Raw genomic sequence first — 15,027 nt, forward strand, 5'->3', positions numbered from 1 at the left:
GCAGTAAGTAACCTGGTGCCTGGAAGTAAGACAACCCACAGGTTGCCTTTGGCACATCGAAGGTGGTGGTGAATTTTCCAGTCAAGTGTGCACACGCACACATTAGCTATAAGGGACTTTTGTAACTGGCCAGCCAAAATAACAAACTTTAAAAATATATACACCACATAATTGACTCTCTCTGCTTGACTTATTTCACTCAGCATAATCTCCTCCAGTCCCATCCATGTTGATACAGAAGTTGGGTACTCATTCTTTCTGATGGAGGCATAATACTCCATTGTATATATGGACCACATCTTCTTTATCCATTCAACACAGAGGACATTGGGAGAGGAGAGAAGTGAGTTGGGGGAAATCAGAGGGGAAGATGAACCATGAGAGACTGTGGACTCTGAGAAACAAACTGAGGGGTTTGGAGGGGAGGGGGGGTGGGGGATTGGGCGAGGCTGGTGGTAGGTATTGTGGAGGGCACGTATTGCATGGAACACTGGGTGTGGTGCATAAACAATGAATCTTGGAACACTGAAAAGAAAAAAAATAGAGGAAAATATATGTAGAAAAAAAATACACCAACCCACCTACACCATGATGTGTTTTCTTCTTCCTACATTCCGTATTTTCTGGGTTTTTTCCCTTTTTAACAATGAGAAAAAATGGGGGCGCCTGGGTGCCTCAGTCAGTTAAGCATCTGCCTTAGGCTCAGGGATCCAAGGTCCTGGGATCTAGTCCCGCATCAGGCTTCCTGCTCAGGGGGCAGTCTGCTTCTCCCCTCTCCCCCCAAATAAAAATAAAACCAAAAAAAAAATGAGGAAAATATTTAAGATTTTATTTATTTATTTGACAGAGAGAAATCACAAGTAGACGGAGAGGCAGGCGTGTGCGTGCTAGAGAGAGAGAGAGAAGGAAGCAGGCTCCCCGCTGAGCAGAGAGCCAATGCGGGACTCAATCCCAGGACCCTGAGATCATGACCTGAGCCGAAGGCAGCGGCTTAACCCACCGAGCCACCCAGGCGTCCCAGGAAAAACTTTAAACTTAAAAAAAAACCTACTTAATGACAACTTCATCAGGTCCGTCTAAGCCATCCTAGTGAGATGTACCTACTTAACACTGCTTAGATTATCCTTTAAATCAGCTTCACTAAGTCCAACAGCCAAAAATCTGATCTACTACATTTGGAAAGCCACTATTTTTCAACTGTTTTATCACTTTACCTTAAAAGTCAGAACTGTCAAATGTTTTAATAGAAAACATTCCTTCTGCAATAACTCCAAGCATGTATAAGACATGCACCCACCACAAATCACTATGAATCTTAACTAGTTTTTGCCCACTTTATAACTGATTAACTCCCTCTTACCATCAGATTCAAGGACTGTGGATGTGTGCCAGAGAAGAGCTAGGTTCTACTAATGGATGTGTAAAGAAACCCAAAACCAAGGAAAGACTTTCCCCATCTCAGCTCAAATTTTAATTATTCATTTCCTTATTACTCCAAAGGTACAGTATATCTCTCCCTGTTCAACTTCTTAATGTAAACTAGGCAATCAAAATAGTCCCAGCTCCAGAACGCTAAGCATATGCTATTTCATAATATGGAATATTCCTTTCACAGGGAATAGTTTTGTAAACAAAGACTTTTTAAAAAACGAAACAGAGTGAAGACCTCAGTTTTAGATTTCCTGTCTAAAATTGCACCTCAAGTAGAAATGTGGGGCTTAGTTTTCTCAGTGGAAAACAACCATCCCAGCAGATTTTCTACAAGTTAAACATGATGATTTTAGAGGAAAACAACATTTATTGCGTGAAAAATTTATATTTAATCAAAGGCACAAACCAAAACTAAGATTATTATAGTTGACCTTAATACTGACAACTGAGTCACACCAACCTGATAAATAGCTAATGAAGATGAGTTGCTTTCAATTCCTAAGGAAAATACAGTAATTCCAACACCATTAAGTAATAATTAGAACCTTTCAAATATAAATTTGAGAGTAAAACAGACACTAAGGAAAATATTTTAACATGATGCAAATTATACAATAATTTTAACTCGTCTGGGAAGGGGCCAGTTCGAAAGGGTCAATTTTCTATCACTCTACATCAGCAAATTCAGAGGGGTCGCTTTGTAACACTACAACAAAACAGAAGACTCACAATGCAATTTTGGAAAATAAAAGTCAAGAGGAACACAGTATTGCATCATTTCCAGTTTACTAGCTCTTCCAGTGTTTCACAGTGATACAGGGGTTTCAATGATCTAACATCAATGGGACAAAAGGTGGACTTAAACTGCACACATCTTGATTGAATCAGACTACTGATATAAGTTTTTGGTCTACAGTAAGAAGTAGTAGGTAGTCTTCCATCCAGGCAATTTCATAGCTCACAGGGGGGAATGTAAATGTCCTAAAAGTAAAGAAAAAAATGTTAATTGACTTGCAACCCAAATTCCAACAGCTGTATGCGCTCACACATGTGAGCATCTATTCATGTGTTCCCTGTCAGCGGCTTAATTAAAATGTGAAGGGCACCCTCAGGGATTAATTCAGCCAGCAACAGTTCTCGTGGTTTACCGTTCCAATACTGAAGTTATTGAAACACGTTTTCCCCAAACCTGGTTCCAGTTTAGGCTAGATGTATTTATCGCTCTATGAGTTCACCAGAAGAGTATGGTAAATGAAGACTCGGGAAAATGCCAATATCAGAAGCAGAGTGTCCTTGCCATGGAACCTCACTAGTAAGGTAAGAGGTCACTCTTGGGGTTCTCCACTTCCCTTCAGTGTAGGACCAAATTTGTTAGAAAGGGGACACCTCAGGATCTTTAGACTGACATGTCAATAAACCCTCAAAGGCTCGTCTGCCCCTTGTGGCCACGCCTTGCATGTAAATACCAGCCAGATTTGAATGCACCACTCGATAAGACCTCGGAAAATTCGGTCCATCCATCACATGCATGGGCTGAAGTAAACACCAATAGAGAGCTGAGGACTAAAAGGAACATACCTTAAATTTCAAGAGGAATAGGCCCGTGGTTTGTTGTTTACACTATCTCATACTGGTTATTTGTTATGGCACGAGAGAGGCAGTAGGCTAGAAAGATTCCTATCAGCTAGAAATAAAATACAGACAAAAATTAAACACACACACACACAAACAAAAGAACTTAAAGACCTCAGGATACATGTTTATTTTCCTTTCACTTCGAATTCACTAATTATTTCCTTCCTTAAGTTTCTCTCGGCAGTTATGTTTGATAATTTGCAGTTCCTGGATCACATTCAAAGAATATACGGCAAGTTTTACTACTACTATGACCTGAAGTTTCACAACTGTCACTGACAAAAATCACTCAAGAAAAATCCTAACTGTCGTAAGTCTGGGGGAAACTTATCAGAAAACCTGTCAGCTATCAGAACAAAAATGGCATGGCATCTCATCACGTCAAATCTCCATCGACGAAGGCAGAGATTTTCTTGAAAGTTCTAAGACAGTGCTGCAACTATGGATTTGTTCTGTAATTTCCGGCCTATCCGGTAAGCTAGCCACTAGACACATGTGGTTTTTGAGCACTTCAAATGGGGTTCGAGTAACTGAGGAACTGAATTTTTAATTTTATTTAATAATTAAAACCTTTCGAAGGTGCTAGTGGCTATTTTATTGGGCATTGCAGACTCAGATGTAGCTATGCCTACTGCTTGAGAGATATGTTAAGATTAGTCTTCCAAAACCAATTACATAGGTCAAAATGAAGTATATCAATTCTTTTAGTTTTGTCTCCATGATGTTGAATATAGGACAAATCCCCATCCCCAAAGAAAAATTACTTAGAGCCACAATACAAACTTTTCACGGGATGGTGAGAAGCAGCACAACTCAGGAAATAGAATTTGACTCGCAGCAGTGTAGCACGTCCCCAATATGACAGGCACTTATTGAATGTGGGGTTGCCTGATCTAAGTTCTTATAGGTCAGAACTTATAAGGAACTTACCAGGCAGCTGCAGCCCAGGAAAAGAAAAAAATCTGAACCATGTTTTAGAATCTTGACTGCACAGCAAAACAAGGTTCCCATCTAGCTCATGTTTTAATTAATGTACTAGGATGCTGGAGAAATGCCATACCCGAGGGCACTAAGTATATACTACTAGGAGTTAATTCGAAGCCTTGCTTTTTGTAGTTTCAAGGCATGCAAGGTTTAAAAAAAAAAAAAAGCAGATGAACAGGGAATAAAAATCTGGAGAAGTCTGTGAAAATAGCGTGGGAAAACATAAGATCCAAGACATCAAAAAATTGGAATGAAAATAGGAAGACACCCCCTCCCAAATAAAACAAAGCTAAACAGACCCAGACACAAAGGACTGACTACGTATGTTTCACATACAAAATAAAAGCAGCAGGGAGTCTGTGAAAATGTTACTTCTAGGAAATGCTCTGAAGCCTTCAGAGTGGAAATCCGGCTAACACCGAACATGAGTGATGAGACATTCCTAACAATAAGGACTTACCTGGAAGCAAGCAACTCCAAAAGAAATTCCAGCAACCACTCCCATTTCTGACTCTACAATGGTCATCACCTTTATAAAACAACCCTAATGGGAAAGGAAAAAAAGAATATTAAGTACAGCACAAGCAATAATGAACGCTTGGATCATCCATCTCTGCCAAAAGATGAGCTGTAGCTATCTCAGCCTTTGTCATTTCATTAAAATTTACTCTTAGGGTCCCTGGGTGGCTCAGTGGGTTAAGCCTCTGCCTTCACTCAGGTCATGATCTCAGGGTCCTGGGATCAAGCCCCACGTCGGGCGCTCTGCTTAGTGGGGAGCCTGCTTCCCCCTTCTCTCTATGCCTGTCTCTCTGCCTATCTGTGATCTCTGTCTGTCAAATAAATAAAATATTTTTAAAAAATTTACTCTTATAACATATCCTCTCTCCTTTCAAGCACAATGCTCTGACAGGAGTCTGAAGAACAGAAGTTCCACTTTTTGGGTTATGCATTTAAAAGTGTTATTTGCGGGGCGCCTGGGTGGCTCAGTGGGTTAAAGACTCTGCCTTCGGCTCAGGTCATGATCCCAGGGTCCTGGAATCGAGTCCCGTATCCCGCATCCGAGTCTGCTCAGCGGGGAGCCTGCTTCCTCCTCTCTCTCTCTGCCTGCCTCTTTGCCTACTTGGATCTTTGTCTGTCAAATGAATAAAATCTTTAAAAAAAAAAAAAACAAGTGTTCTTTGCTAGCTGTGTGAACTCAAGTCACAAATTGTCTGAGCTCCAGTTTCCTCATTTGTTCAATGAGAATAATACCTGCCCCACCTATTTCAGATCATATCTATTGTGAGGAAAAATTAAAAACTGAGTTAACTCTGTATTCAGTTAATATTTTCAAATAAAAAAAATTAAAGGCTCCTTACTTCATTGTTTACTTTATCTGCATCTCTCTGTGGAGAACAATTTTCAAGTTTGCAGCAACTCTTGGGAAATCCTTTTTCTGAGTAATAATTAGTATCCTTCCAATCTCTAAAGTCGGTGACACCACAACAATGCAACTGAAAAAAAAATCCAACAAAACCATTCATTCATAGTTCACATGACAGTATTGTAGTCAAACACTTAACCTATCATCTTAGATGGCAATTTGTGCTCAAAACATTATACTTAATAATGTCTATCCTAATATTTTAATGTGTGTGTTCTCAACTGGCATTATAATTCAAGAGATAAGCTCCTTTTTCTAAATACCAAGTGTAACCCTTTTAGACTGGCCACCTTTTCCTGCTATAGTGGTCCTAACAGTACTTGGTCTGTGATGTGAGAAGAGAAGAGGTGTACATGTGAGGAGAATGATAAGAAGAAAATGAAGATATGTCACTTAGTACCATCCCACACATCTTTTCCAGGGACTTATTTTCTCCTGATTTAATTGTAGTGAGAATGTCATACAAGTGGACAACATCTAGTAGTCAGGGGCCTATCCTCTTCTCTAAAGGGATAAGGAGGTGTTTCCCTTTTGAGAAGCCACCACCTATGACCACTTACCTTATTTTGAATCTTGTCTACTGCATCGCTTCTATAATCTCCCGTAGAGTTATACTGCTTTAAAATTTTCTCATAATTATTCTTAAAACTGTTCTTAATCTATAGCAAAGAAATGCAATGTCAGTAAATAAAGATTCTAGAAAATTCTTTTGGTTTCTATGCCAAATAAAAAAATCCCCCACATCTGACCAAGGGTCATATTTTTGACAGCAGCAACATGCATGGTAGAATGTCTATGGTCCAATCCTGTCCTCTATGAGCTATAATCTAGTTGAGGGGATTACTAAGCAAAATTTTACAATAAAAGATAACTGCTCATGTTCAAAGTGCTATGGGAGCTTTTATTCAAAAGTGGCAGCTCTCTACTGCTGTATCCCTCCCCCAATTTTTCTCTATTTTAAATTAAGTAAAAATCTGATGCCTACAGGATTTTTAAGCTACAAAACCTTACTTTGGGAGACTGCACTGCCACTTTGTAAAACACTCTCTTTGGGGAGCCTTCAATACTCCCTGAGTGATTTCCCAACCCCAGTTTTAACAGTGGAAGCCCAATTTCTACTTCAATATTAAAGTTTCGATCTGCATTAAGTATATCCAATTTTTTTTAAAGCATGGCATAAGGAAGAATACAGTTGTGTTTTGCACTTTAAATATTTTCCTATCAGGGGTGCCTGGGTGGCTCAGTGGGTTAAGCCACTGCCTTCGGCTTAAGTCATGATCTCGGGGTCCTGGGATCAAGTCCAGCATGAGGTTCTCTGCTCAGCGGGGAGCCTGATTCCCTCTCTCTCTCCCTGCCTCTCTGCCTACTTGTGATCTCTACCTGTTAAATAAATAAAAAAAATCTTAAAAAAAATATTTTCCTATCAGTAAGGTTATAAATTGTACTATCTCTACTTTAATAGGTACTTGTATGCAGAAAAAGAACTGGAAATCCATGTAATTATGGGTACCTGTAATTTTCGTCTAGTAACTGTCAGTCTAAAATTTTCTAAATTTTTTTAATATTACAAGTGAGCTAGAATTTTTACAAGAAAGCCATTTTTGTCAGCTACAGTTTGAACAGTAAGCTTTAAAAGTGTTTTGAACTATTAACTGTTTTTATCTCTGGGAGGATATATTTTAACATATTAAGGTTCTCAAATTCAGGCTTACCTCATGTCTGAAAACAAATCCTACGATGGCAGCGACCAGTTCAACCAAAAAAATGAGAGTCAGAAACATTGCATACTGTGGGATAAAAAGAAAGTCCAAGTCAGCATAAATAAGACACATCACAGCTGCAAGGGTAGTCAAAGAAAAAAAATAGTCTACCCAATCAGTTCAGCATGTTTTTATTAAAAAGGACAGGGAAAACACAACAAAAGTAGGAACTGGCAGCAGAGATGTTACTTAGGAAGAAAGAGATGAAACTGAAAGGGCCGTGGCCAGTTTCAAGAAACAAAGTCAACAACATATAAGACTTTTCTAAAATCAAGAATTAATTCTAAGGAAAAGAAGGACTCACCAATTTTAACATCCATGCAGAAGCTCGGCAGGTAGCAAAACAGCCGAAGGTGCCCAATAGAATAATGACAGAACCAGTACCAATGAGCACAAAGGGCACATTGGTGGCCTTCTCATTCAAAAGGGAAAAATAATTCTCCAGGCTCACCTTGCCCCAAATACCCACGGCAAGAAGGATGACACCAGTGATCTACGTAGGAAATCAGAAAACAGAAAGTTATACACTGTATACCGCAGCACCTTCAAACCACAAACCACCAGGTATTTAAGAAACAACAGGTATGAGAAATGATTTAGCAGTCTGTGGCCACAGAGCCGTGGCTGGGATGTGGGAGACAAGGGCTAGGAACGAGATCAGCAAATAAGGATAGGCCTTGATAAATCCACGCTAGATCACCAGGTCGCCCAGGTAGCCAGGGCAAAACCAGGAGACAGCTAGAGAAGGCATCTTAAAATTCTTAAACCTCATCTATTTGTTTTTGTTGGGTTGTTTTGTTTTGTTTTGTTTTGTTTTGTTTTTGGTACAAACCGGAGTCCATAGCCTATCTGTCCTAGGGAGAACAATTTATTCAACTGCTTTACTCTCGCCATAGGAAGAAAACCTTCCTGGAGGAGGGAAAAAAGTGTCTCTATGAATTCCAGAAACTTCTCCCTTCTTCCCACCTCAGTTCAGAGAGGAGCAAAGCGTACAAAGGTACAGTACACAAAAGCAAGCCCAAGCATAGGTTGGCGGGAGTACAGCCATTACCATACTTACCTGCGAAATACTCCCCTCTTATGAAGCAGTGAAAAGAAAGAGACTATTATGCGGGTGAGCCCACAGAGGGGCGGGGCAAGCCTCGCCTCTCTCAAGGGTCCAGGGTCACCCTCTGCGAGCTCTGGGGTGTCCACTCCCTTCCTAGTCCCCCCGCATCGAATTCGAACCCTGGGCACGTCCGCGTCCCAGCACAGCCTATTGGCTGCCATTCTCCGGGACCCTGACCCCGGCGCGGTCAAGATGCCCCAGCTGGAGCCCCAGCAACTCTTCGCCGGCGCCGGGTTCCCGGCAGGTACAGCCGCCCGAACCCTACCCGCGTCTCCCTCCCCTCCCCGGCCTCCCTCTTCATCCCCCAGACCTTCGCGCCCTCTGCTCAGGGTCACAACCCTCACCCAAGCCCAGGACCCCCTCTCGTCCCCGGGCTCCATCTCTCACCCAGAAGATGAAAGTGTAGATCAAGAGAACGCTCTTGAAGCAAGTGATGACTGGTTTGGTCTGCAGTCTCCGAGACGGGGACGCCATGACTAGCCCAAGACCCTGCCCCGCCGCACCGGGCACTCGGAGCGGAGCGAGAGAGACGCAGAGTCCCCGACTCTCCCCGGAAACTGCCGGAAACTTACGAGCGTCTACAACTGAGAAAAGCCGGAAACACTGTACAGTTTTCTAGAGGGTAAAGTCTTGGGAGGCTACCCGGAAAGTGACGACAATTTCCGAGCGCCCCCTGCTGCAGGTTACCGAAAACTGTATACAAAGTTTCTAGTGCCGGGAATTTCTTAGATCTTCAAGTGGAGTTTGCTTCATTTTTTCTCTGAATCTTTCCCGCCCCCCCCCTCTCCCCCGCCCTTATAACTTGATCATATTGTTCTATCACCAGCAGCGCCAGCAGCGCTTTGAGATTCGGCCTCGCCGGCCCCTGGTGCCCTGAAAGAAAGGAATGAAAAGAGGTTAAAAGTGACCCAGGAGTATTTTATTACATGGTCAAATACCAAGAAGCATATTTCCAAAGAGAAACAGATTGCAAAGCGACACGTACCGTCATAGGTTTTTAGACACAAACCGAGCAAAAGTGAAATCTACCTGAGTGGGGGAATTAGGCGATTTCTTTTCCCAGGAGGCTGAAACCTAAAGCCACACAGCTAAGAGCAAAGCCAAAACTAGAGATCACTGTGCTTTTCAATCCCCTCCCCTGTTGAACACAAGCTACATATGGTATTGGGTTGTGAAGTGTCTGTCCATTCCCCTAAAATTCTCCCAATTGCTTAGATCTTTCTAGCCTTAAAAGGCATTTGAAGTTCCATACATCTGTGAAATGGGATGTCTCTATTTCATAAAGGATGCATCTGCATGTGCTTTGCTCAGCCCACAAGAATAAGTGCAGATACTTGAGTTAGTAGTTACAAAAACGAGTTAATTCTATGCCTATTGTTACAGGGGAGAAAAGAAATGAGCCTAGACATTATAGATACTCACTGTTTCCTGCTTTCTGGCACCTTTTAAGCTTCAAGAGTGACCAAATGAACCATTCAAATGGCCCTCAATTTAAATAGGTCATTTACTTTTCATGGAAACCTCAGAATAGGGAGGTCTTTTTTATCTAGTCAGGTTCAAAACACATTTACAAAATGAATTAAATACAAATGAATTAAGTTCTATAGGCATCCTGGTCTACCATTTTACTCAAGGACATTAGTTTGATCCCTAGCATTCATCTTTCTAGAAATTCAGGACAGGTGTAATCAAGAAGAAAATATCACCACTGGGTGTCAAGACTTAATATTCTGTTTAGTGGAAAATATGCACTTTGTGAAACTTTCTCTGAACCTTCTTGCTCCCTCCATAAAAATATATCCTTATGAGAAAAAGCATTACTTCTAGGAAATCTGAACTGATACCTAACACCAACAGTACTATAGATTTGTATGTTCCTTTACCCACGTGGTGAGACAGAGCATTGTAATGTCAACCAAAAACAAGTCAACTCTTAAGAAAAGTTTATCACTGGACAGTCCTAGTGAATTATGGGTGGCATTTGAAGCATGGAAATGTGGGGTTTTTTTCCTATTAAATCATATATGTAGATAGCTCCACGTTTCTGTATTATGTATCATGAACCGGTTGGTCAATATGACAACACAGAGTATGTTTTAAGGTCTGGCTTCTCAACTAGAGTGTAAGCTCTTTGAGGGCAGAGACTGTGTGTCCACTGAGTGTGAGCTGTTTCTTGGAACAATGGTAGTAGAAGACAGTATCAGTTACCTAGGCAACCCATCGCATCATAATGGACACAAGCCTAACATCACAGTGGGTGTTTCCTGTACTGCTATTGTATTGTCTAGGAGAAGTGACACCCAAACTGTTTTTGCCTGAAACCTTGCTTTAAGCATAGACCACAGTACCAGACAAGAAATTTCCATTAACTTGGTTACACACAGCTTCCCTGTACCTCAAATATTGACCTGGGACCAGCTCCTCTAGCATCATGCCAGATGTCTGAGGTCCAAGAGAGCAACTACTGGAGAATGAATATTGCACCAACAGCATTTACACTAAAATTTTATCCCGAAACTTTAAAAGCCTAACATATAAACACAGGGAGAGAATGGGCAAATGATACAACTATACACCTATAAACACCGAAGGAAGGTTATCAGGGAATATAGCAGATGTCAATTTTGAAAGGAACACGCATGCTGTCACTACAGGAAATGAAGTTGAGAGGGGCTCCAAGTAAATGCAAAGCTTTCTTCCTAGGATAAATAACACTATCTGAGGGGTTCTCGTATTAAAATAAGTATCAAGGGAAGTCTTGCTAACTCTGTCATCGTAAATGGAAGCTTCCTCTGAAGCTTGGGTTTGTACCATGTTCTGGAAGGGATTTTCATTGTGAGCCTGAGAGTGAAGAAATATTTTTTCAGCTGAAGAAAAAACAAAATAGTCAAAGCAAAAGCCACATTTTACTTCCAAGAATGTGTTGATTTTCCGCCTCTCCCTTCCTCTGCCACTACAACCCTGCTCTGTTTGCGTAACACTCAGTGCCAAATTAAACCAAAGTCTGACATGGAATTAAATATTCCTAGGGCCACAGCACCTTGTACCACCACCTCCCACCTTGCCATTCCACTAGACCCAGAAGTTCAGTTTACTTCAAATTTAGGTCTGGGTCTGGGCCCAAACTCAGAACAAAGGGGCATCTAATCCCATCTAAGGCAATGTAAATAGTACTTCCTAAGTAATAAATCATAAGATGCATTTACTCTTTAAAGTATTGATACTATAATATGTAATTGTGTTATTGATATTACAATGTATTATATATTATATAGTAACTGTAATACTGACCATTGACTATGTAGCAACCATGGTTGCTAAGCGCTTGACAGGTGGTAACTCATGTCTACATCACAAAAGCCCCTATTGTGAGGTCAAGACTGCCACTGCCCTTATGTTACAGATGAGGAAACAAGTTCAGAGGCTAATGTGCCGAGGATAAGGCTTTGCCAACTTCTGTTTCTCTCACCAGAAACAGGGCCCACTCTGTGATGAGACATGGCTGCTGCTGTATAAACAACTGTCTTGGCTGGGAACAACCCAAGCAAAGACTGCTGTGTTCAGACATTTCGCCACTAACCAGGGCTTTTAAAAGCCCCTGAAGCACAAGAGCCTTGATCTCCCCAATTCAGCCTTGTACTTGGGGTTTTTGTTGAGTTTTACTTTTGCCTTCATTCCAGTAGCCCAATCACCTAAGAAGGAACCCTGCCCATCCCAGAGTGGCAAGACAGAGAAGTCAATACTTTTTCTGGTTCACTCTATTTTCCTCCCTCTTTCTGACCACAAAAACACATGTTTGATGCTGAAAAGAGGAAAAAGGAATATAGTTTCCTTAAGTATTGCTGCTGTTTGTTTTACATTCAATATTTAGTAGGGATTTGTATCCCTTATAAATTTCCTGTGACCTTCAAGATTAAGTTTAAATGTTCCTTGGCATTTAAACAATGCATCCCCCAGCAAATATATCAGCTTATTTCCTACAGCTTTCCCAGCGTGACTTTTCTGTTCTGCAATAAACCAGTATGATTATATACCAATAAACAGTATCTGTTCCCTGCTCCCTTTCCCGTCTCCAACCCCACTCTGAAAAGGCGCATCCCAACCCCAACTCAATGAGAGCGTTCCTCTGCCCCCTTTATCCGTACCCCCAACCCCCGCCCACACACTTCTAGTTCTAGTATCAAACCTCATAGTCTGACCACTCACACTAACTCAGACCCTTAGTTAACTACAAGAGTACCTGTTTTCTTCTCCACTTACCTGTCTTACTCCTGCTATCTACATGTTCAGAAACTACTGAAGAGCCAGTGTGGCAGGGTCCTGCACCCCCTTTTATACTCTCCCCAATGCCCTAGGACACAATGCTCAATTGATGAGCTCATTTGGTGCTCAGCCAATCCCTGCTGAGCCCCTTGGTCAGAGCTGGTCTGTGAGACTAACCATTTAGTAGTGACTTGAGGTTTGATTAAATTAATTAAACTGAATGTTTAAACCACCCCAGTATCACACTGTCATAAACAAAATAATTAAGTTGAGCGGCTTGGTAATGTCTTGGAACATTACTGTTCCCAGTCTTAGGAGTCAGTGAAAAAACATCAACTATTTCACTCAGAATACATCTTATCTCTTATTCACATAATGTCCTTCCCATTTTCGTTTTTTAGTACCTTTTCTAGAATAACTTCAATTACCTCTAAGTGCCCATCATAAAATTTAAAAGTATGTCCTGCTTACTTTCTTAAAATCTCATATTTTCACATTACAGCCATCAGATAAATATCATTTAAACAGATAATTTGAACATCACCATTTAAATAGATAATTCATATGTACAATTTTCTTTATTTTTGTTGTCTCTTATGTATTCTCATTGTTCCTTTTCTGAAATTCTCTTCTGTGTCTAGCTCTCATTCACTTTTTTCCCATCTACTCCTTTCAGATTCTCCGTGAATCCTCTCCTCCCTTTCCAGCCCTGATCTTTCCTTCTTCAAAAAAGTTCATAATACACAATTTGGAACACATAGAAATGAGAAACTCTTAATGAGGAACTCCTAAATGATATTAAAATTCACAATTTCATATCAATTTGCCTTAGTTGGTATTCTAAAAAGTTGTTTCTCATTTAGTTTTGTTAAGCTTTGCTGAGATCTTATCTGGGCAAGTCAGTTTCCATATCTAATATTTCTTAAAACAGTACCACATTGACTGCTAAGGAACTTCATACTAAATGTCTTCACGTTGAAAATGGTACTGAACTTTAAGAACTTTACATTTGTATGTATAGCTGTTGTTGGTCTCTTTGTGTGTCTTTGTCTTAACTTTCCAACTAAATCATACAGAGAGGTGGTTTATTGCACTTTATAACCCCACAGTGTCTGATAGAGTGTTATTTACAGATAGTAGGGGCTGAAGAAATGCTGTTTTTTTTTTAATTAGTTCTCTTTGTTTTGCATAAGCTCTTCCTATTGCCCATCTCAGTGCTTCACAGTGACGTTGTCCCTCCTATTTATCCCCTTACTTTAATCTCCCTATGATTTCCATATTCTCCTCTTTCCCTTTCTTCTTTAATTTCTCTCTGCCACCCCTCTGTCCTGCTCCTTCCAGCTCTGAGTGGGACACGAGGCCTTATGCTGCATCTCTGGCCTAGCATGTGCTAGGGCCCTGTGTTGAAGGGGCCTGTGTTGAATGAAGAAGACTAAAGGAGGATTGTTGCCCCCGAGGCTTTCAGAGTCTAGGAGGAGACAGACATGAGTCTGAGATGAACAAACTAGTAAAGTAGGGGACAGAGATTGTCATGGGTGAACAATGACACGAAGTGCAATAAAACTATACTTGAGACACGTACAAAGTGGTGTGATAGCAAAGGCAGGCAAAGCAGATCTGCCTGGAGTGGGCTGAGGGGGAATTTCTCAGCAGCAAAGATGGATACAGTTTCAACAGTTCAGGAAAGGAATACAGGATAGAGTAACTATATCTATGTAAAGCCACCCAAGTATGAAAGGAAGGAGAAGTTCAGTATGTCCAGAACGAGTCATGAGGTGAATGTTTAAAACTAGGCTGAGGACATAGATGGGGCTTGCTTGTGAATGGGTATAGTATGACCTGCTGAGAGCTTGGACTGTACTCTTTGCCAAGAGGGGGGCCAGTAAAGGTTGTTTTTGTTTTTGTTTTTTTTTAAGAAAACAACCCTAGTAGAATATGTTCCTCTGTGCTCTCTCATTCTCTCCCCATCTGTTTCTTTCTCTCCCTCTCTCTCTCACACACACTGAATAAATACTCATGAGTTTAGAGTGAACTCTATCTGATTTCAAAGGCCTCACAATCTGACCTTAGTTGATTTATTCAATTTTGTTCCCTATCACTCTCTTGATCCCTCTAACCAGTTAGCCCATCCCCCTCTGACCTAACAATGAGCTCTTGTTTATGTCATTTGCCTTGCCTAAGAACAGACCATGGCCTACCTCTTCCCACAGAGTATTCACAGGGTCCTCACAGTTTATACCATCGCTTTTAGAATTTTACATGGTCTTGTACTGTTTTCTAATTGTTTGAGTCCCTCTTATCTCCCCTCCTCAACATAAATCCTCTGGGAGCTGGAGAGTAAGCTTCATTAGATGAGGGATGACACAGTTTATATTCACCTCTGTCCCCCCTTCTTAGCTTATAGTAAATGCCCAGTGAAGGCT

At 41.0% G+C, this 15,027-nt stretch overlaps 1 protein-coding gene across 1 annotated transcript; it reads right to left on the reverse strand.

Annotated features, from left to right (window-relative positions):
• Window positions 1-2,200: 2,200 nt before the first annotated feature.
• TSPAN6 (tetraspanin 6) lies at window positions 2,201-12,678 on the reverse strand. The gene is made up of 9 exons (XM_004777176.3): window positions 12,602-12,678; window positions 8,729-9,214; window positions 7,538-7,726; window positions 7,186-7,260; window positions 6,034-6,132; window positions 5,409-5,543; window positions 4,511-4,594; window positions 3,010-3,115; window positions 2,201-2,412 (listed from the first exon to the last, which is right to left on the reverse strand). Exons 2-8 carry the CDS (start codon window positions 8,813-8,815, stop codon window positions 3,047-3,049), a joined length of 738 nt encoding a protein of 245 aa, XP_004777233.1. The 5' UTR covers window positions 8,816-9,214; window positions 12,602-12,678; the 3' UTR covers window positions 2,201-2,412; window positions 3,010-3,046.
• Window positions 12,679-15,027: the final 2,349 nt, after the last annotated feature.

This window comes from Mustela putorius, unplaced genomic scaffold, assembly GCF_011764305.1.
Source record: "Mustela putorius furo isolate JIRA1106 unplaced genomic scaffold, ASM1176430v1.1 tig00000842_pilon_pilon_pilon, whole genome shotgun sequence".
Classification (NCBI taxonomy): domain Eukaryota; kingdom Metazoa; phylum Chordata; class Mammalia; order Carnivora; family Mustelidae; genus Mustela; species Mustela putorius.

Bases quoted from the DNA above. Each gene is read 5' to 3' on its own strand.
- TSPAN6 (XM_004777176.3), bottom strand. From the start codon at position 8,815: ATGGCGTCCCCGTCTCGGAGACTGCAGACCAAACCAGTCATCACTTGC. The intron at 7,261-7,537 runs GTGAGTCCTTCT...TTTATCCCACAG, and splicing joins CTGCATGGATGTTAAAATTG to TATGCAATGTTTCTGACTCT. The intron at 5,544-6,033 runs GTAAGTGGTCAT...TTTTTTTTTCAG, and splicing joins TAGACAAGATTCAAAATAAG to TTGCATTGTTGTGGTGTCAC.